General features: G+C 45.8%; 1 protein-coding gene across 1 annotated transcript in view; it reads left to right on the forward strand.

Moving 5' to 3' along the window:
* SLC39A14 (solute carrier family 39 member 14) overlaps positions 1-22880 on the forward strand; it is a 45823-nt gene extending 22943 nt beyond the window's left edge. Inside the window, exons 2-9 of the mRNA XM_047091981.1 lie at positions 7964-8244; positions 10006-10192; positions 13165-13334; positions 15304-15426; positions 16168-16356; positions 16475-16682; positions 17967-18151; positions 19627-22880. Of these exons, the coding sequence (XP_046947937.1) occupies positions 7978-8244; positions 10006-10192; positions 13165-13334; positions 15304-15426; positions 16168-16356; positions 16475-16682; positions 17967-18151; positions 19627-19773 (1476 nt within the window). The 5' untranslated portion in view covers positions 7964-7977 and the 3' untranslated portion in view covers positions 19774-22880. The remainder of the gene's footprint in view (positions 1-7963; positions 8245-10005; positions 10193-13164; positions 13335-15303; positions 15427-16167; positions 16357-16474; positions 16683-17966; positions 18152-19626) is intronic.
* The last annotated feature ends 400 nt before the right edge of the window (positions 22881-23280 follow it).

The following is a 23280-nucleotide window of genomic DNA, read 5'->3' on the forward strand; positions in this document are numbered from 1 at the left end:
AGAGAGAGAATCCTAAGCAGGCCTCACACTGTCAGCGAAGAGCCCAACATGGGGCTCGATCCCACGAACTGTGAAATCATGACCTGAGCCAAAATCAAGAGTTGAGCGCTCAATCAACTGAGCCACCCTCATTACATGTTTTAATCTGTCTTTTCCTTCTACATTCACTGTGGTTATTTCAGACCTTCTTTTGTCAGTATTTCTATTTTAAATTACTGACAGAATTCTGTTCTCTGTTCATGATTATTTATTTATTGGTTCTTTAGTGATGTTTTGTTTTTTTGTTTTTTTTTTAGTAAGCCTGCATCCCCTTTGATGTCACTTTGTTTTATAATTTCATCTTTTAAAAAAAAATTTTTTTTTTTTAACATTTATTCCTTTTTTGAAAGACAGAGAGAGACAGTGTGAGCAGGGGATGGGCAAAGAGAGAGGGAGACACAGAATCCAAAGCAGGCTCCAGGCTCTGAGCTGTCAGCACAGAGCCCGATGCGGGGCTCGAACTCACAAACTGAGATCATGACCTGAGCCGAAGTCAGAGGCTTAACCGACTGAGCCACCCAGGCACCCCTAATTTCACCTTTGAGCTCTGGTTTTATTGCATTAATGTTCTAATTAACTTATTCTGCAGTGTGAAGCAGTTGTGAGGAATTGCTTTCTCTGGAGTTAATGTTTTACTTTGGGTCGACATCTTTGTCTTTTGCATGGTTCGCCTGCTATTCTCATCGTGTTCATGCTAGTGCTCTTGGGTTCTGTCGGCTCTAAAACGAGACTTTCTTCCCACTACATTGAGGCTGACTTGCCCCTCCACCACAACGACAGTAGGGTTGAGGGCCGGGTATTCATGTCCTGTTTTCTGTGGCCTGTAGCGAGTGGAGAGGAGCTGCGGTGGGGGAGCTGGATCTGCCCCAGATTCTGGGTTTTGGTAGCAGCCCCCATGGCGTGGGCGGCCACGTATCTAGGAGGTGAGTTCAGGTCTGTTGGAAGGGGAGGAATACTCACTGGGAATTGGATCACTTCCCCAGTTCAGTATGTGGCCTTGGGGCCCTGATTTCCCTCCAGGAGAGTCGCTCATTGTTCTTGTTCCAGTGTCACCTGTTTGTTTCCCAGCAACTTTTCCCACTACTCCTTAATTGAAGAGAAAAAAGATTTGGCAGTTGTTTGCCTGCAGATTTGGGAGAGGTCAGTGAGAATTGTGGCTCCTCTGTCCTTGCTGTGGCTGTGAGGGCTGGGCCAGGCCTAGGAGAGAAGCCATGGATGGTGCCTCCTGCATTTCTTTTTTTTAAAAAAATTTTTTTAACGTTTATTTATTTTTGAGACAGAGAGAGACAGAGCATGAACGGGGGAGGGGCAGAGAGAGAGGGAGACACAGAATCCAAAGCAGGCTCCAGGCTCTGAGCCATCAGCCCAGAGCCGGACTCGGGGCTCGAACTCATGGACCGCAAGATCGTGACCTGAGCTGAAGTCAGACGCTTAACCAACTGAGCCACCCAGGCGCCCCCCTTCTGCATTTCTTAACTTGCCTCTGGTTTTGAAGTTATTGATCAGATTATGCCCATCTCTGTGTTTGGTTGCTGTTGGTGTCTTCTTTTTTCTCTCTCTTTTTTTTTTTTTCTGATTTTACTGAAAAAAAATTTCTTTTTTAAATTTTATTTATTTAAAAAAACATTTTTTTTCAAAGTTTATTTATTTATTTTTTAACATTTATTTTATTTTTGAGACAGGGAGAGACAGAGCATGAACGGGGGAGCGTCAGAGAGAGAGGGAGACACAGAATCTGAAACAGGCTTCAGGCTCCGAGCTGTCAGCACAGAGCCTGACACAGGGCTCGAACTCATGGACCGCGAGATCATGACCTGAGCCGAAGTTGGCCGCTTAACCGACGGAGCCACCCAGGCACCCTTCTTTTTTAAATTTTAGAGAAAAAGAGCATGCAAAGGGGTAGAGAGAGAATCTCAAGCAGACTCCACACTCAGCATGGTGCCCGACAATGGGGCTCCATCCCATGACCCTGGGATAGTGACTTGAGCCTAAATCAAGAATATGCTTAACTGACTGAGCTACCCAGGTGCCCCTTGGTACTCAAATATCAATCAATGATCAGGGGAAGGAAAATTGTGATGCCAGTTTCATTTCTCCATCTTAACTCAAAAGTCTTTATTTTCATATAATGTTTCAACATACTTTATATTAATACTCAAAACTCTGCATGTTTATTTTCCTCTTTCTGAACTAAGGAAACAGATCTAGTGAGCTCAGTGCGTTGCTTGGAGTTGCTGCAAACTGATCTTCTCATACCAGGTCCAGTGGTCCTTCTGTTGCCAAAGCTAGAAGTACACTTCTTTGGTACTTGGACCCACTAAGACTGAACGCTGGGGCGGGAGGGAGGATTTGATTCCTCAAGACCTCCCCCTCCTCTTCCCCTCCTCCTGGCTTTGTCTTTTGTCTGCAAGTTTCAGGGTTTTGCACGTCTCCTGATGGAGGCTCAGGAATGTTGCCCCCTTGGGTCACCTGGACCCATCTGCAATAGTTAACCATTAGTGGGGAGTGTCTCCTGGGGAGACATTCCTACTGGGCTGACAGGTCACAGCCTTAGAATGGGGTGGGGGTAGAGACTGGAGAAAGACCAAACTATTTGAAGGTGTTCTACAGAAGTGAACTGTTGACCAGGAAAGAACCCTCGAGGGGCAGGGAATGGCCTTGTAGCTAGTTGGGGCCTTGTAGCTAGTCACAGGCCTGGAGCCCTGAATGTGTACTGAGGTCATAGGTACCTTAGTGTCCTTGCTGTCTGTTCCCAAGAGGAACATAAGAGAACTAGACACCTCTTTTGACATCCTTTGGATTTTAGGTGGGGGAGAAAACAATTGAGGGGAAAGCTTAAGGTGATTCATTAAGGCCAGGGGTTCTGGGGAGCCATCATTTCTATCACTATAGTTTCCCCTTCCCTCCACCCACACCTCCTCTTCCACCCCTTCAACCCCCATGGTCACTGTCTTTCTGTCTTTCTTTTGTATAGACAATCAACCTTTTCTCAATTTTAAGTGCTTTTTGTAAAAACCTAGTTGAGGCTGCCCTTCCTCTGATTGCTACCCTTTGACCTGCAGGTAAGACCTCAGCTTAAGAGTTCTAGCTTTATAATTTGTTGTGCTCCCACATAGCCCATGCCTTGAGGGGCACAGAATAGGCACAAGTAGGTGGGTTTACAGACAACATTGTTCACCCATTACCTGTGGCTTACCAGTGGCCTTGGAAACAGTTGTTCCTTACCCATGTTTGTCTCTGGAGCATTCATTCTTCGTGTTTCATTCCTCAACCCAGAAGGCTCCAAGAGTGAGTGAGAATGGTGGTCTCTTTGGCCAGCTGGTAGTCGGGGAAGGGAGTGGATGTTTGGAAGCCTGGCACTCCCAGGCTCGTTGGGTCCCAATGTCCAACCTCTGCACCAAGCGTCATAATCAGTCGCTGCTTTGACACTCTAGCTAGAAGTAAATGTTTTTGCTCCTAGTAAATGGGCATAGATAACCAGCAGCCTGTTAAGTACGATAGTTAAACTATGTCCACGGGACAGAAGTGCCATTTTTAGGATGAGATACTTCTGGATCCAGTGAAGGGATGGCAGGCAAGTGGAATCCTAATTCAGGAGCCTCCAAGATGGTGAGGAAACCTAAAGTTTCACAGAAGGTCTGAGAGCAAGCATCTGTTGCTGACTTTCTTTTAGGATTTTTATTTCCCCCTAGGAGGATTGGCTCTGGCGCCTTGGAGGCAGACCTAAAGGCACTAAAATAATTTACTTCTTTGAACCCAAGCCAGGTGAACAAAGGAGTGGAGAGACTCCAACTTGTCTTTAGTGGGAGGGCCTGGTCCTCTGAGCCAAGAGCACATTCGAGCCTTTGTCTCTTTCCAGCTTGTTTTCATGCCCTGCCCTGTTCACTCTTCTTACTACTCCTGGAAGGTGTCCTTGAGGGCAGCTGGCTTGGCTCCCTGGGACTGGGGGGAGTCCACCCAGGGGCCCGCCCATTTCCACAGCCTTAATAGACCCGGGCTTCCTCCCACAGCTGGGCCCATGTGGTGAGGACCCCTGCCTAGCTTCACCCTATAGCTGCATCAAGAGCTGTATGTGTTCTCTTCCTCTCTCCTTTTTTTCCTCCAGACAATCTTCTATAAACTCTTTTTCTCCCCTAAGAATAACTAGTAGCTAACGAAAAAAATCTCCATTGGAGCAGAAAGCTCCCCTTTTGTGTCTGCCAAAAGGCCAGGGTCACTTGAATTTGAAGTGTCTTTAGCAATGCCAAGATCCCTGGACCAGGACTTCTGAACTGCCCTCCTAGTTGTTTTTAGATTCTCGGGGGAGTGGGTCATGTCTTGAGTGTTGGGTCAGGCAGGAGGTTCTACCTGTGCATTTCAGGAGGCTCTCCTGGCCACACCGAGGGGCCAAGGGGCCGCGGAGTTAACGGAGAACAGATACTCTTTGTAAATGCTTACTTTGACATGAATGCCCAGACAGGCAAAGCTTTTCAAGTTATGTGGACTGTCTCACACTTGAAGTGATTTTGTTTGTTTGTCCTGGATGTTTTGGAGTTGCTGCAGATAAATTTGAGAAATATAGCTGAAGTGGGGACCGTTGTTTTGTTGAAGTGATTGTACAGAAAGAAGGCACCCTGTAACACAGGCTAGCCTCTAACGTGTACCTGTGGGGTCCCTTGCACAGGTCTTCAGCGCATGTTATGCCTGGACTTGGGGTGCTTGTTGGGCTGATAGAAATTGGGAAGAGCTAGGGTGTCTGGCTGGCTCAGTCAGTAGCGCATGCGACTCTTGATCTCTGGGTTGTAAGGTCGAGCTCCACGTTGGATGCAGAGATTACTTAATTTACTTAAATAAGTAAACAAATAAAATTGGGAAGAGCAGCCTAGAGACCTGCAGGATTTTGCGGACCTCCTTGGGGACCCAGGGTGCGTATTTTATGTCTCCATACAGCGGTGAAGTGGTTCAGAGTACGCTGACTTTCCCATCATTCAGACTGGCTTCAGTTCATGAAAAATTTAATCTACTTGTTGCCTATGGATCATGTTTCCTAATCTCTGAAACCAGGTTTCCTCATCTATTAGGTGAAGATAAGTATCCCAGCTTCTCTTCAAGGAATCCATAACTGTCACGGGCTTAGCGGCGTTGGTGCTGGTGCCACCAGCTGCTGACCTCATCATCTCTTTGCCCTCCTTTGCCAAATCCATGCGGCCCTCCTCTCCGTCGCTCTGATAGTACAACACATGCCTCAGATTATAGTGTGGCCAGGTAGAGGACGGTTTTCTTTGTACAGTGGATTTTAGCCATTTCAGCCTAAGATCCCACCTGCTGACTGTAACTTAACTTCTGGTTCTCAGTGTAGATTTGAGAGTTGTTAGTCTCAAAGTAACACTTTACTCACTCCTATTTTGGCTGATGGCTAATCCATCTCTTTGTGTGACTCAAAGTACATTCCTTTGAAGAGGGATATTTTTCTGTCTCCAGATGCTGTGCATGCCCCATGTGTGGCAGCTAAAGCCTGGAATGTCCCCTGGTATATTTGTTGGGGAGACCTGTGGGATATGTGTGCTACAGGCCCGGAATAAAGTTAGCCATAGGGATATTCCCAGTAGTTCCATTAGCAGCTCAGTATCTGGGCTGGGAGGGAGTCAAAGTGGATTAATTATAATCAAATCACAACATTTGATTGAGTGCTTTTTGTATGTAGGTCAGGCACTTGGTTACTTGCTGTAGCTCATGTCATTAAATTTTCAGTGAGGTGCGTACCCATTTTATAGATGAGAAAACAGGTAGAGCCTAAGTAACTTGCCCAAGGTCACTAATCTGGCCAGCAGAAATTCAAGCCAGGTCTTTCTGACACAAAAGGCCAGGGTAAGCGGCATCACTCCTCTTTTTAAGTTTTATTTAAGTAATCTCTACACTCAATGTGGGCTCGAGCTCACAACCCCAAGAGCAAGAGTCATACACACCACTGACTGGGCCAGCCAGGCACCCCTGCATCACTACTGCGAGTGACTCTAGAATGTTTAAATATCTTGCCCAAGATCGCACGCTTTGTAAACAAGTGGCAGAACCAGGATGCAAACCAAACAAGCCTACTCTTAACCACTCTGCTCTAGCTCCTCTGTCACAAGCAAAGACCCTGTGGTGGAGTGATCCAGTGAGAAGAGTGCCAGGGCCCCGGGAGCCTGGGAGGTATGGAAACACCTGTACTGATGGGGTTCTCGGGTCTGGATTAAATAGGAGGCTCATTTTCCCTACCTGGTATTTGTTTATTTCACTAATTAAATTATAACTATACTGAGGAAGTGATTAATGAAAGAAAATCATCAGCCCTGCTACTTTAGGCGTATGTTTCCCTGTTCCTTCTCACTTCCTACTTTTGTTACATAATTGTTCTGCTTGTTTGCTTTACATGAAACTCATGGTTTCGTTTTTATAGCTGCATACTATTCAATGAAATGGATATAATTTGCTTGATCATAATTTTCTGCCTACAGCCTTTGTAGTTTTGGATTGCTTCTATTAGTATAAATTCCAAAGGTAGACTTAATAATTCAAAGGATTGAAATGCTTTTATTATCATATAACTTTTTGAGTCTCATGATTTATATAGCCACCAGCCATATCTTACTCTGTTGTTTAACCTCACTAACATTCAGGTGTGCCTTTTGTAAATCTGTTTTGCTATTTTAGTAAGCAGCAATATAACACTGTCCATCTTTTAAACTTGTATTCTTTTTTTATTGAACTGTAGTTGACATACAATGTATTGGTTTTGGGTATGGAACATATTGACTCAATATGTATATGCGGTACACATTGTTCACCAAAGTAAGTGTAGTCACCATCTGTTACTATACCAATTTATTACAGAATTATTGACTATGTTCCTCAAGCTATACTTTTCATCCCTGTGTCTTATTTATTTTATAGCTGGAAGTTTGTACCTCTTCATCCCTTTCACCTGTTTTGCCCATCCCTCTACCCCCTTAAGTTTCTATTCTTAACAAACGAGAGAATCTCAGTATTTCTTCATGTTCTCTAATTTAGGCAGTATAGGTAAACCTTTGTCATGTTTGATGGTGTATTTATTCCCCTGGTCTATTTTTTTTCCCCTCTTTTAGTTGTAGGTTTTGTTTGTTTGTTTGTTGTTGAGAAAGAGAGAGAACAAGTTAGGCAGAGGGGGACAGAGAGGATCCTAAGTGAGCTCAGTGCTGACAGCAGAGAGATCCATGCAAGGCTCGGACTCATGAACCTCGAGATCATGACCTGAGCCAAAGTTGCACTCTTAGCTAACTGAGCCACCCAGGCGCCCTGTTATTTATTTACTTATAATTTAACTTTTTATTTTGGAGAAATTTCCAATGTACAAAAGTAGAATAGTATAGGGGCTCCTGACTGGCTCAGTGGGTAGAGCATGCAACTCTTGATCTCAGGGTTGTGAGTTCAAGCCCCACATTGGGCATAGAGCCTACTTAAAAAAAAAACAAACTAGAATAGTATAATAAATTCCCATTCACCTAATTGAGCAGTTTCATGAGTTATTAACTCATGCCTGATGCCTGATTGTGTCTCATCTATGCTCCCAATGCAAATTACTCCCTCCTTTGTTATTTTGAAGCAAGTTCCAGGTAAGATATCCTTTAATCCACAATTATTTCTGAATCTCTAAAAGATAAAAACTTTTTAAGCATAATCAAGTAGTTTTTTACTGTGTATTTTTAAGTTTAGTCAAACCTGTTGAATTTGTCCTTTTATTATTTTTTTATTCCATGCTTTGAAGAGAAGTGTTTTTCTCAAAAGCTTGGTAGAGGCATTAGGGAAGGGTAAAGAGTTAGAGGGGGAGGGAAGGCTGTCTGGAGTAAGGCTGCCATGTCTGGTGGGGAAGCCAGAGGAGAGGGTCGGTTTCTGGAGCCTCTCACTCACCTGCTTTTCCTTCTTACAGGCTTATTTGCCACCATGAAGCTGCTACACCCAGCCTTCCCTGACTGCTTCCTGCTGATCCTGCTCAGCTTATGGAGTGCTGCTGTTCCTGAAGCTCATGCTATGTCCACGGGGACACCAGCCATCAGCGCAGCCTCTTTCCTACAGGACCTCCTGCATCGATATGGGGAGGGGAACAGCCTTACCCTGCAGGAGCTGAAGGCCCTGCTCAACCACCTGGATGTGGGAGTGGGCCGGGACAATGTCACCCAGCCTTTGCAGGGACAGAGGAACCTCTCGACGGTAAGGCTCCCAGTGTTGCTGAACACTGTCTGCCCTCCTAGGGTCACAGTCTGGTTAGGCATGGGGAGCCCAAGCAGCTTGGAGCAGGTGAGCCTTGATGGCAGAGCAGAGGGGCCAACTCTTCTTCCTCCTGTTGTCTGGGTTAGTGAGTCTGAGTCCCCAGCAGCACCTCCTGCCCTCCCAAATGGCTGTTTTGAAGCCCTTACCGGAGGGAGCTGTCAGTGGGGGTTCTCGGCCTTCCACAAATTTCCTTGCAGCTGCACTGGGATCACCTGGAACCGCTGGCAAGCCGGAGCTCCCTGACAGCTAGCATTTCTCATAGGGCTTACAGTTTACAAGGCCCTTTGCCTGCAATCCCAGGTGAACCTGACACTACCTCAGGTGCAGGTGGAAAGTCTTCATTGTTTAGAAAGCAATACTGAGGGTCTCACGGTGACTCCTGGAGAGCTCAGGACTGGGACCCAGGTTCTTTGTTCTTTCTTCCATGTCATCTTTGCTAATCCTAGTCTGAGGCTATTTGTGGCAGCCAAATGTAAGTCAGCCAGCAGTGTCTTTATATATCTGCTTTGTTCCCTGTGCTGAGGACTGTGAGAAAGAGAAAAATGAGTCATGTTGAAGAGTTTGCTGTCACGATGGGGAGCTTAACCAACTGAGAACAGAGTCATCTGATAATAACATGAAGTGTTAAATTCTGTGGGCTGGATAGTCTTCATAGAGTTGAGAAATGAGACAGGGAGGGGAGTGTATGCTAGAGGAATCGAGGGAGGTTCGTGGGTTAGGCATCTGGGGGCTTCAGCCTGAAGGAGAACAGTTTGGAGAGGCCACGTAGCCAGGGGGCCAGGCAGCCTGGATGCAGAACCACAGGCATGCGGTAATGTCTGAGCTGGGGAGAAGGCTGCCCTGACAGGCTCTTGCAGACTGACCCCAGAGGGCCCCTTGGCACGGCAGCAGTAGCTTGGGGTCACCAGAGTCCAGCCCTCAGCTTTGTAGGCCCAGAAGCTCTCACTTGTCACCACACCCAGAGGGCTGTTAAGACGGCTCCATGTAAAACCGCCTCAGATAAAGACTGATGTGTAAGTATATAAAGTATAATTAGAAGTAAAACTGCAGTGTTTCACAGGAACGGTATGTGAGAGTACTAACCTAACACCTCCCAAGGGGACTGAGCGTTCATGTCCTCTGGCCAGCCCATACTTGCTCCAACGTACACTGCATCTTTAGATTTTCCTTCCTTCCTCCGCTAATCTCTGTCAACACATTCTTCAGACTGGGGACACCATGTATAGGGTCTTGGGGACTGATGTTCTTCTTTAGATGCCAGTGCTCAATAACAGCTCTGGACAAGTATCTGGAATCTGCATTTTAATATAACAGCTCCTCAGGCTATTGTGATGTGCAGCCAGATTTGGTATCTGAATGAAGCTGTTTCTTCAGGTATGCAAATAGATCATGTTTTCCACAAGCCACACCCTGGTCACAAAGATTGGAATTCAGTTGTTCCCAGACCTTCTGGGCAGCCCTGTATGAATGGGTGTGTGTAAAGTGTGTGATTTTCACTGCATGGCTGATCTCTGAGATTACCTATCAGTTTTTCAAGTTTAGGGACTACCTTGCTCTCGTTCCTAGAGATTAGTCTGCAGATTCCCCAAGATTAGGAAGGGTTCCATCTTCATTTTCTCGTGGAAGGCTGTCGGTTGCTACAAGGGGTGAGGTGTGACTTTGGGTTCTGAGAGGCTTCCTGCCTCTCCCACTTTGTCTCAGTGTTTTAGTTCTGGAGACCTCTTTGCTGCCCACAACTTCAGCAACCAGTCACGGATTGGAAGGAGAGAGTTCCAGGAGTTCTGCCCTACCATCCTCCAGCAGCTGGATTCCCGAGCCTGCTCCTCTGAGAACCAGGAGAATGAGGAGGATGAGCAGACAGAAGAGGGGAAGCCAAGCGCAATTGAAGGTGAGCTGAAGACAGGAAGGCAGGGGCCTGGGGCCGTGCTCATGTCACGTGGATCCCTGGGCTGATAGATGGTGCCACTCACGGAAGGTCTCACAAGTGACCAGCTCATCACCACTAGGGGAGTGAATCAGAGTAATGATTACACTGATACCTTCTGCATTCCCAAGACTGCTCCAGCATGTTGTCAGACCGGCTGCTCAATGTTCAGTGTTGGGCTTTTGGACCAGCCTGGTGGGGTTTTTTTGGCTATTTTTTCATTTTTGTTTTTATTAAACTACAAGGGACTAATGGCCTTGGGTTTTTTTGTTTGTTTGTTTTTGTTTTGTTTTGTTTTCAGTTTAGCTGCCCCCAGCCCACTTTATCCTTTCCCCCACCCTGCCCAGTACCTCTGCTCCAGCCACAGTGGACTCACCATGGTCTGTGAGTATCTGTGACTCCTGCGGGCCTGGGTTGCCCTTCTGAAATCCTGTCGCACTGATGTGCGCTGCCCACCCCTTGGTACCTAGCATTTGCTGCCTTTGTTGTTTCCTGCTATCATCATTTCACTCCTATGGTTTTTTGGACTTTACTGTTTTCACTTGCTTCTCCATCTAAAAGGTAAGCTTCTTTGGATAGTGACTTTGCTGGGTTGTTTTCAGACTTCTCCACAGCACCCAGTAAGAGATGGACTCAACCGTTAATGTACTGACGGGTTGGTGCTCTCTGCCCAGATGGTAGCTGAATTGAGAATGGGCCACCCCAGGCAGCAAGAGCACCCCCACCCTCAGTAATGGAGGCCTCGTCTGTTCTTGTTCCTCCACAGTGTGGGGCTTTGGCTTCCTCAGTGTTTCACTGATTAACCTGGCCTCTCTGCTGGGAGTCCTCGTCCTGCCGTGCACGGAGAAAGCATTTTTCAGCCGTGTGCTCACTTACTTCATCGCCCTGTCCATTGGAACGCTGCTCTCTAACGCGCTCTTCCAGCTCATCCCAGAGGTGCAGTAGAACAGAAACTTGCGCGTCCTCTTTCCCTGGGGGTCCTGCAGCTGAGCCCCTACCTAATGGCCCTGCCCCCACCATGTGTTCCGAGGCTCCTGACAACTGCCACCTGGAACATTCACTTCTCCCTCATATCAGGGAACACAAATGACTTCTGACTCTGGATCTCAAGGGACTTCTCTCCCTCCTGGGGCACCCAGGTTGGCCTGTGGCCTCTTCAGGTGATGTCAGATGCAAGGCTCTCCGCATGTGCCCTCGCTGTTGGAGATCTCTCAGCCTCCCTTTCCCAGTCCCTGCCTCTCCACTGCCCCATTTGCAGGGCTCAGGAGGAACACTGCAGCTGGTGGTCACTGTCCAAGTCCTGGTACTCTGTACGTGCTTTAAGTAGAGGCCCTGACAGTGTTCAGGTGTGGCCACCAAGGGATCACCCATCTGGAATGAGGTGGAAGGAAAAGAGGTTACCAACTGGTCAATAGAATTGGCCTAAAAAGTGAGGGATCCTTCCGCCCCACCCCAAGTAGGCCATAATTCGTAGCATAGAGAGCCAAATAGAACAAAAACTATTTAACGAAAACAAATTAAAATTCCAAGATAAATGAAAGGGGCACTCAGGCCTTCATACCTTGCATCTTGACTTTTTCCTGGGATAGGACTGACTTCCTGGTGCCCTTACTTGACTGTTTGAAATATTTGTTAATTTTGCTTTTTAATTGTGACCACTGAGGAGCTAAAAAAAAAAAAAAGACCCAAGTTGATAGTCTGCCCACTCTGTCAGCTCAGGCAGGGCTGTGCACATGCAGTAGGGGTGATTGTGTGGGGACCCCCTTGGGGATTGGTGGCAGCTGCCTTTCATAAAGAGCCCATGTCACTGGCTGCCCAGCCTTTGCCAATCAAAAGACTCTCCCAGAATAGATGCCAGACGCAAAGCCCAGGCCTTGCCTGTTCCTTCTAAGTGAGAGAAGAAATCTGGTTTAAGAGTAACTATCTCCATGTTATCTCAAAACTCCACATGAATCTAACAAGTGCTTCCAGGGGAGACCTCATCTTGGGCTTTTATTTTTTTTTTTTTTCAGCTCCAGAAACTGAATTTATTAATTTTTTAAAGATTCAAAATGAAATGCCTTGTTGCTTATTAAATGGAAAACAATAATTGTACATGCTCCGCCCCTGGGGCTCCCAGGGGAGTGCCTCATCCTGGCTCAGTTTTGTCCCACCTGGAGTGTGTGACACTGGGAAATGATAGAGGAGATCTTTTTTGTGACAAGGTGATCTTGGAACTCTGTCCTCCATGCTGGAGTTCTCTCGGGGCAAATGGAAACAAACTTGAGACAAACAAACCTGAGAAGTTAAGAAACTAAGTTACACGGGCATTGGGTTTTACTGGTTCTCCATCCATCTGCCCTGCACGTCTGACTTGGTCTGGTTTTGCAAGATAAAACAAAGTCCAGGTGGAAGTGCGTGTGCCTATATGGTATAAGCCAGATGTGAAAAGCAAACATGGCAGCCAGCACAATGAGCTCTCTTTGTCTCCTTGATCTTGTTTCCTATTGAAGAGAGCCCTCTGAGTCCAAAGTCTGCCATGGGCAGCCTGTGGATAGGCCTGAGCACACCTCAGCTGTGTGAGGAGGCAGTGCCCCGCCCTGCAGCCACACCAGCTGGCAGGTGCACCTCCAGGTGTCACTTGGGCCACCAAAGGCAGCAGCTGGGGTGGGAGCCAGGGGTTCCAAGGCCACCTTGAATTCCTCTTCATTTCTTCTGAACTGATTGAAGGAAATTTCATCAGACTTGAATCACTAACAAATTTTCTATTTCTCTCTCCCTCCCTACTTGTCTCTCTGATTTTTCCTTTTTTGTTTCCTTGTTAATATCCACCAAAACCTTCCTCGTTGCCTCCCCGTCCTTTCCACCCCATGTTTCCCCTAAATGGTGGTCGCTGTGAAATGGGGCGTTTGCCCTTCTCCCTGTCCTGGGTGGGGCTGGCTCTCCCCCAACGGCAGTGTGGGGATACGGTCTCCTCTGTGTGACCGTCATCTCCCTCTGCTCCCTCATGGGGGCCAGCGTGGTGCCCTTCATGAAGAAGACTTTTTACAAGAGGCTGCTGCTCTACTTCATAGCTCTGGCGATTGGAACCCTCTACTCCAACGCCCTCTTCCAGCTCATCCCCGAGGTATGGCAAGCCAGGGCTTTCTCACACAGGAGCATGCCAATCTCTGGGGGGGACCGCGGGGCATAGCGGGAGCACCCTCTACTTCTACACAAGGCATAGGAAGGAGATCCCTTCCTTGTGGAAAGTGAAGTTGAGATCGACTCATGAGTTAGGAGGCAGCATAGCATAGGTTTGGGAGCTGGGTAGGAATCCCAGTTCTACCTTTCTACAAGTTCTGTGACCTTGGGCAAGTCATTGAACTTCTCTGTGCTTCTGTTTCCTCATATGCAAAATGGGGGAAATGATAGGACTGATCCCACATTGGCATTGTGAGGGCTACACGAGTTAGTATTTGTAAAGTGCCTGGTGCCTGGTTCATGCTCTCTGACTGCTGGGTGAAAAGATGTAGTGCAGTTAGATCACTTGATGGCTCCCGATTTGAGGCTGCAGGCACACACACAGAAAAACCGACAGAATCCCTAGGTCTCAATAAAACGATCCGTTCTCCGCAGTAGGTTGTTTTGGGACAAAGGTAATCTAAATAAAATGGCCTGGTTTCGCATACATTGATGGCACCTTTGCCAAGGTTAGTGGGAAAATCTCCACAGAACAGGAGGAGCTTAGTCTTTGTAATGTTTGGCAGGCAGCCTTGGAGAAGCTTCATCTGATTTGGTGTAATCTCTGCAGTAGACCTGCTAATGAGTATATGCAGGAGGTGTCTCCTTGTAGGTGGTCTGACAGGCCTGGGCCGAGCCAGAGTTGAAGCACAGAGACGATGCCACATTCTGATAGTACCTTATGTTTTCCATGATGTGGGTTTGTGTTTTCCTAGTTGACTTCTTAGATCAGCTGATGTCTAGAGAAGTAGGGTTTTACCCATTTAATAGAGAACAAGAAAACGTATCCTAGAGGCCAGGTGTTAGAACTGCTAAAGCCATGCTTTTGTACTCTGCCATTCTTCATGGCTTCCTGCAGAGAACTGTCAATGGACAGTTTTCACTCCACTCTTCCTTAAGATGATTTGCCTCTCCTGGAAATTGGGCCTGTGTGTGTTGTTTCTTGACATACTAGAACTTGACCTTTATGTCTCTTAGAAAACTACACAAGCGAGTAGAGATGGATTTTGTCCCTTTAAAACAGAAAGGAGAAACATCTTTTAAGCAGCCCAGCGTTCCTGGTGCTTATGGTCACTTTTATCTTTGACCTATTCATGAGAAGGCTGGTTTATTTGAGAGGCTTGCTTCTTGTCAGAAAATGGAGGGAGCAAGTCACCGGACAGTTACCCAAGGCCCCACCACAAGTCAGGAATATCACTGAGGATGGGATTCTCCTGATTCCTACTCCAGTGGTTTTCCCAATGGATTCTTCTTTGCCCCCCTTGATAAGTGAAGTTTCCAGAAATAACCCAAAACAAAAACCCAAAATTGACATGTGCAGTGACACAGTCTGCTTTTTTGGCTTTGTGGTCACTGGAAGGTCTGTGGTCAGGAAGATGCCACAATTCTTACTATTTAACTGGGGAATGGATTTCCCATTTTAGAAAGTATAATTACACCATCTCTCTTTGTGTTTACAGGCAGATCAGCTGGGAACATTAGATAAGGAATGGAAATAAACATAAGTGTCTCCTTAAGTATGGAATTTGCAGGCAGTTTCTGCCCTTGTAGCAAAGGAAAAATGAAGACAGAGTCCTAATTAAAAGTAGAAAACCATATCCAAGGCTGTTCTTGGGAGTATAATTCTAAAGGAGACTGATCTTTTGCATCAGAAAATGAGCTAGAGAGAACCTAACAGGCCCTAGTGATATGGCATGAAGGAAAGTCAAGGGCTCGATTTTGCTGGAAGGGCAGGAAGGGGTAAGGCGGCAGAGCTATCACAATGAGTGCGTCTCTTTCCTTTCCTAGAATCAAGGAAGTGGTTAAGAGATGAGAGGGGACCCGTGGAGATTTTTTTATTTTCTTAAACTCATTTTGTTTTCCTGGGTCCACAGGCTTTTGGTTTCAACCCTCTGGAAGATTATTATGTCTCCAAGTCTGCGGTGGTGTTTGGGGGCTTTTATCTTTTCTTTTTCACAGAGAAGATCTTGAAGATGCTTCTTAAACAGAAAAATGAGGTGAGGCCTAATTGTTAGTAAAGGGAAAAGTGCTTGTAGGGAAAGCATCCATCTGAGAAATGTCTGTATGTCTTGGTAGTGGTGTCACCAATGCAGTGAGCTTACCTGCTGTCCCCCCTCTTCCCCCAAGAGTGGATTATAACCGACAGATTTCAGGAATAGATCTCCCATCTCCCCTCACAAGGATATTAGCAAAGGCTGAGGACAGACCAGAAGCCCAATCTGGCCCTGTGTGCCTTTTGCTAGGCAGTGGTGTATCCCCTCATTTTATTCTAGATTATTTTTTTAATATACCTTTTGTGCTTTAGGAGGTGAAGGAGGGGCTTGGTACATAGTCATTACATAGGAAGTACCACCGCAGAGAACAGAGGAATGATTGTTGCGGTATAGTTCCAAAAAGGTATCTTTGGGTGCCTGGCACACAGTGATCAGTTGCCGAATGGAATAACATTATCCAGTGCAACGGAGGAGCTCTAAACCTCACTAGCAATACCACCTCGTTGGACCAAGTGATGGCCATGAGGTCACTGTTTTGATTTCTGTCCTACACTAAGCCCTTACATTCCACCTTAGTTTAGTTTTCTATAACAGCTTTCCCTTGGTTTCTGTGTGCATTGCCTGCTTATGTTTTCTCTGATGGTGGGAATGAGGTCTTCCCAGTGCTGGGAGCACCTACCAGTGCTCAAGAAGCTTTGTGGTTTTGGTGAGTGTCATGCTGACCCTTCCCCATGGTTCCTCCAGCATCATCATGGACATAGCCATTATGCCTCTGAGACGCTTCCTTCCAAGAAGGACCAGGAGGAGGGGGTGACCGAGAAGCTGCAGAACGGGGATCTGGACCATATGATTCCTCAGCACTGCAGCAGTGAGCAGGATGGGAAGGCCCCCATGATGGACGAGAAGGTCATCGTGGGCTCACTCTCTGTCCAGGTCAGTGGGCCATCTGCTGTTGGCCTTTAACCAGTAATGGCCTTGATGATTCGGGCCTACCTTGAAGGTCCATCATTCATCCTTTGACCTGGGGCCGTGGGGATGGGCTTTATTGTAGGACCTGCAGGCTTCCCAGAGTGCCTGTTACTGGCTGAAAGGTGTCCGCTACTCTGATATTGGCACTCTGGCCTGGATGATCACCCTGAGTGACGGCCTCCACAATTTCATCGATGGCCTGGCTATTGGTGCCTCCTTCACCGTGTCTGTTTTCCAAGGCATCAGTACCTCGGTAGCCATCCTGTGCGAGGAGTTCCCACATGAGCTAGGTGAGTGTGCCTGCACTGCTGGCGTCCCCTGCAGCACCCTTCATGTGTCCCACTGCCCCCGCCCCCAACTTCAGAATGCTTGTTGTAACTGCTTAACACATTCTCTGTGGTAAAATCTAACCACCAATTCTTACCAGTTGAATTCATAATTGAAAATTGATCATTGTGGGGCGCCTGGGTGGCGCAGTCGGTTAAGCGTCCGACTTCAGCCAGGTCATGATCTCGCGGTCCGTGAGTTCGAGCCCCGCGTCAGGCTCTGGGCTGATGGCTCGGAGCCTGGAGCCTGTTTCCGATTCTGTGTCTCCCTCTCTCTCTGCCCCTCCCCCGTTCATGCTCTGTCTCTGTCTGTCCCAAAAATAAATAAAAACGTTGAAAAAAAATTAAAAAAAAAAAAAAAGAAAATTGATCATTGAAAATGATGAAGATTTTTATTGGGATGTTTGTTTCCCTTCCCAGTCCATATCCTGTGCTATTTCCTCACCTCTATAATGGGGTTAATAATAATACTTACCTCATAGATTTTTCATTTATTTTTGAGAGAGACAGCGTGAGCGAAGAAGGGACAGAGAGAGAGACACAGAATTCAAAGCAGGCTCCAGGCTCTGAGCTGTCAGCACAGAGCCTGACGTGGGGCTTGAACTCATGAACCATGAGATCATGACCTGAGCCGAAGAGGGGCGCTTAACTGACTGAGCCACCCAGGCACCCCTCATCCTATTAGTCTTCCAGAGGCTGAGATGTCTGTTAGAGGTCTGGTGGGTGGAAGAAGTAGATGAACCTGGAGTTAGGGGGTTAGTTTTAGCAGAGCAAGAGTATAAAAGACCTAGACTTTGGAGGCTCAGGGACTCAAGGTCAAGTTCTACCTTTGCCAATTTACTGGCTTGTCACGTTGGGCAAATTACTTAACTTCTCTCAGTCTCCATTTTGTTTCCTAAAAACATCATTCAGTATAGTTGTGAGGAAAAAACTTCTACTTCACCATCAAGCAAAAGAGCAATTGCTAGCAACTGCTAGTTGGTTGGCTATGTTGAAAATCCTGTGCATTATTTTCAGCCTCTAGGCTGAAAGTATGCGGCTAAGTTTTGCAAATGGAGACCACTCCTAGATGTGAAGAGGTGAAGAGGAGGGGTGCCTTAGACTTGTCCCTGCGCTCTCAGGTCTGAGGCTGTCTTGATTTTCACCCAGATGTTATGTATAGTTCAAGCAGTCTGTCCTCACTGTGCTCTCTGTCCGTGACCTGGTGTAACTCTTCCACACCCGTTCCCTCTTGTTATCCCGCCTTAGGAGACTTTGTCATCCTGCTGAATGCTGGGATGAGTATCCAGCAGGCTCTCTTCTTCAACTTCCTTTCTGCCTGCTGCTGTTACGTGGGTCTGGCCTTTGGCATCCTGGCTGGCAGCCACTTCTCTGCCAACTGGATCTTTGCACTGGCTGGAGGAATGTTTTTGTATATTGCTCTGGCTGATATGGTAAGTCTTCCATAGTTCATGCCATGTAGGCAGAATTGCACTAGGTTATTCTTTGGAGGGGAGGCAGGCAGCTAAGAGGACATGAGTTAGTTTGTTCATAATAGCTTATTGAGGAATCATTCATATACCACACAGGTCACCTATTTAAGGCATATAGTTCAATGCTTTTTAAGAGGACATTAGATTTTATTTATTTTTTTAAGTGAAGCAAGTATTTTATTTAAATCAGTTGTCACATCACATTTTATCCAAATGAATATAACATTGTCCTTAAAAGAGTGGGCACACATATGGCACAGACATAATACAGTATCTATCAAAATACCATTTGTAAAGAACCTGGCTTACCTCATGCTGTGTATAAATGTGGTCCAGCATATAAGAGTAGAATAAAAACTTAAAATAGTCCGTTATTTTCTTGATAAGATGAAAAACATTTCATTACTTTGCCTCAGGATTGAAGCACACTCATTTGGAGGACATTAGCTTTTAAAGGACAAAAAAACTTACCAGCATATGTTATTAAAGAAGATGCTTGAACCCAACTCAACACTTCTTAATGAGTGTTGCCAGTGTCAGCGGTGCCTGAAAGCATGCATTATAACGGTACCCGCTGATGTTTGGTGTAGCCCCTTTAAGTGGCTTTGAGTTGGCTAATGAAATACCTGATTGGTATTTCATTATTCATTATATTTTGCATAATGAGGTTGATTTCTTGTTTGTTGGCATGACCTGTTCTTTGAGGTCATATTTTGCATGAATTATTTTCCATGTCCCTCGAAAATAATACTTTTGTTGCAGTGATAAGAGTGCTGACCACCATGACCCATTCTCACTCCCTGGAAGCATTTTAGATTCTCTCCTCTCTTGTGGGGAGCTCCCCACCCCCCACAGTTAAGACATTTTTCTGGATGGCTTGAATGAGAAGGTCCGCTCTCTGTCCCCTGCCTTACTGGCCAGCAGCGGGGCCCTTGAGTCCTAGGAGTGTTACAGCCCCAAGCTCTGTTTCCTTCCACAGTTGCTCAATTTCCCAAAGAGGTGGCAGCAGCAGTAACAAAAAGACCTTCTCAAATGTTTTTAAAGTCCACAGCAAAAAAATTTATTTTTATCAAAGCAGTAATTTTTTAGCCAGCATCTAAACCTTTCCAGGGCTACATGCACGTATAATACTGTTTTACCTCAACAGTTGAAAAGTAGTGGTAGCCACCGTGGGCAAATGCTGTGAAGGCTATTGCTGCTAATAGTCATATATCTTAACTACATAGTCTCTATATAATAATTGTATATTATATAATGGTAGATAACATATATTAAGTTATAATCATATGGCAATTGTTGTGTTAATGTTCTAACAAATATTTTTAGGATACGTCCCATAACGATGATTCGGTATACTATCTCTCTCTTGCTGAGTCGTCCTGGACGTACCAGGTTGAGAAAAACTGCAGCTCTCTTGTTTTTCTCCTCTTTCTCAGTTCCCTGAGATGAATGAGGTCTGCCAGGAGGATGAAAGAAATGGCAGCATCTTGATCCCCTTTGTCATCCAGAACCTGGGCCTCCTGACTGGTTTCACCATCATGCTGGTCCTCACTATGTATTCAGGGCAGATCCAGATTGGGTAGGGCCCTGCCAGGAGCCTCTGGGATTGGAAGTTGGCCCTTGGCTGCCCAATCCCTGGCCCAAGGACTCGGCAACCACGACGCACCTCAGAAGAGGCAATTGTATTAAAAACTGTGACACGGACTGTATTCCCGCATTCAGATGTCAGCTGTTTTTAAACATGCTCAATCCTAGGAATAAGCTGCCCTGGTAACCAGTCTCTAGATAGTGCCTCTCTGCCTTTCCTCCCCCTTTCTCAGAGTGACCCTGGAACCTGAATGCAGCTTACTTAGCAGACAAGCCTAACTTTTTTCCCTGGTTACCCTGGCCTCTTTCTCTTTGAACCAGCACTGAGAAATTTTTTAATCCTTGCCCTACAATGCAAAAATATAGCCAGTGCTCATGACTTGGTTAGAAATACCAGGAGGTGAATCTGTAGTTTAAGGGCCTGTGAATCTAAATGTGTGTCCTAGACCTCAAGATGACCCATTTTGGAATAAATTCACCTGTTTTTACAGAAAAGGTACAGGAGACAAGAATCCCTCCTATTTTTTCAAGGTCTGTTCAGTTGCCTGTTTTCTCAAAAAGACCTGAAAGTTAGAACACATGTGTAGGGCAAGAGGAGGCAAGGATCATCCCGAAGTTGAGTGGGGGGGGGACGAGGAGAACTGACAGTGTGTGTCCTGTTGTGGCAGTTACTTGTTCCCACTGGGCTGCAATGTTGATTTTGTGGCTGCAGCTGGCGCTTCACGGCTGTATGGGTGAGCTAGGGCTCGCTGCTGGTGAGCTGCTGTGCGGGTTCTGTTGCCTGGACGTCCCCTTCTTTCACAATGACACTGACAGAATGGAAGGTGGAGAATGGAGACCTGCAAGAAATCCATTGGTTTCACTGTCATTTCCACCTCCCCTTTCCCTCTCCCATCTTCTGAGCAACTTTAGCTGCCTCCCTAGAAGCACATTTGGAGCACATTTACAATCTTGTATTAGAGGGGAGACTGCACAAATGTCCCTCCCCCAGTCAACACTTCCGCTGCAAAGTGGCAAGTTTACTTGTGCACTTATGGAGTGCAGCTTATGGGCTTCTTAGACAGAGGTAGGTGATCAGCAATGGAATCGGTGTGGGCACAATTTAGGATCTGCTCATTACATAAATAAAAGTATGAGCAATAGAATTCTGAGATGGAAGGTCCAGAACTTGGGTGGGGCACTGCACATGCTTGCAGAATAGGGGCTTCCTGATGACGCTGAGAGTACGTGTTAGCGGCATGGCCTGGGTTCCCCTTCCTTCCTCACCCCGAACAAGAAAGGGCGGGTCCTGTACCGAACTGAATATTAATTGCTCTAACCCTCTTCAGAAGATGGATTTTTAGACTTGTCCGAGAGACTGTAGGCCAGCCTCAGGCACTGTGGAGCCCTCTCCTCAGAACTCTGGCTTCAAGGGGAGCTCATCTCCAGGTTCACTAGGTGAATTGATTTATTATTATCATATTGATAATGTGAGATTCTTTAGCCACTTTGGGGAGCCAGTCTCTCCAGAAGCCTTTCTTAGTGGTGCCCACAGTTGCAGCCCAGGGGCTGTGTTCACTGACTGATTTGTGTGCGTGACTGACGAGTGCTGGTCGTGGCCAACACCTGTGAGTTTTTCTGTTCTTACACAGGAAGACTTTCCACTATACAGTAATTAAAAGCAGCATCTATTTTGTTTTTTTTTTTCTTCTTGGGAAATGGCCCTCAAACCAGGAATAGTCTTGAAAAAGAGTATGCGTGGGAAAATTGCTGGTGATGCTTTATAAGTTTGTCTCCTTCTCTTGCTGTTGACTTTGATAGATTTGAGAATGGGCTGAAGAAGAAGAAGGAAAACTTGAGTTCTCAAGATTCTAGAGTAAATATCAGGACTGACTCCTGATAGGATTAATGGTCCAATTTTACCAAAGAACCAATTCCTTGAATGTTGGAATCTAACTTTTATATTATCATTCTTTTTATTATTGTTGTTACTGTTTTAAAACGGTTCTTTGTCTTCTGTTTTATTTTCCTCAGTGTCTGACATTGCTTTCAGGAGCTAGTAACAAATAACACTCAAACTTTAAGACTTTACAAGATTTTTCTTTCCCTAATTCACATTGATAGATGAAATGTATAATTTTAGCATTCCCTGTAGATCTGCCATTCCTAACAAATACCGTTATTCTTGGAGTAAAATACTAAGTTAGAGTTAGTGGGTTTCTAGTTTTAGGAGAAGAGCTTGAAAATGTAATCTTTAACAAATTAAAAAATAAAATACGAAGTAGTAGGGTGCTTTCCCTTTTCGTGCACATCCATATTAACTTAAGAACTTTCCTTTTATAGACCGCTGCCTCAAAGGGAAATTCTCTTTAAACTGTAGTTGGCCCAGAGGCCAGTGCTGGCTGGAGCTCAGGGGTGGAGGCGCTCGGATAGTACAAGCTAGTACAAGCGAGCAAATGTTGCCATTGGCAGCAGAGTTGCCTCAGGCGTAGAAGTTTGTGGCGATTCCTTTTTGACTTTTAAGTGTTAGATTTGCTGTTTTAAGCATTTGTACATATTAGAAGTCTGAGGAGTAGCAAGTTGTGAGGTCTTGTTTGCCCCCGGCATTGTCCTCTTCAGCGTCTTTCCCCAGATGACCAGCTCCTAACATCAGCAAGGAAAGCACATGTCCCATGTGGGAGCAGTGACCCAGGAGCAGGGTTGTGCTGCTTCTTACTCTTGCCCTGGAGTGCGGGTTGCCTTCTGTCCTTGCCCCCTGAGGTGTTCAGTGTCTTTTGTGTCTAGTGTCAGCTTGGGGCTTTCCCTCGTTTGGTCCTTCACCCTGGGTTTAAAAGAGAATGCATCTCTGTTTGGGTATCCTAAGACTTGTTTTTGGTAAGTCCTCTTCCAAAGAGATGGTAGTATTGTGGAAATCTGCTTAAAAGACTAAAAGCTGTCTGATTTTTGCAAAAGAGAGGTGAGGTTTTTATTCATATTTCCTTTTACAGTTCTGCAGTTCCATCACAGTATTTTTTTAAATAACTCAGGTGTTATGAGATAAATTAGAAAAGAAAATAACTTATGTGGACTGTAAATGTTTTATTTGTAAGATTCTATAAATAAAGCTATATTCTATACTGCTGAATCCCAAGTGTGTTTTTTTAAAGGAATGTGGGTGTAATGGAGGCTGAGGGACACAAGGTGGCGATGGTGTCTCACTGATTTCTAAAGCTTTGTTTTACTGCCCCGCCTTACATTTGGAGGGGAGATTTTAGGAGGAAACTTAGGTATAACCTGCTCACTTTAAAATGATTTAGGTGGGGTACCTGGCTGGCTCAGTCGATAGAGTATGCAACTCTTGACCTGGGGTTGTAGGTCTGAGCTCCATGTTGGATGTAGAGATTACTTAAAATCTTAAAAAATAATTTTTAATTTATCTTCTATGGAGCCTATGACTTGACTGCTGTTGCATGATAGAAGAACTGTTGTGTTTCCTAAGAAGAACTTTCTGTCAATGCTGTTTCCCCATGTGTAATTCTCGATTT

This window comes from Lynx rufus, unplaced genomic scaffold (assembly GCF_022079265.1).
Source record: "Lynx rufus isolate CCGP_SWC_20201006 ecotype Redwood Valley unplaced genomic scaffold, mLynRuf1.p SCAF_3, whole genome shotgun sequence".
Taxonomy (NCBI): domain Eukaryota; kingdom Metazoa; phylum Chordata; class Mammalia; order Carnivora; family Felidae; genus Lynx; species Lynx rufus.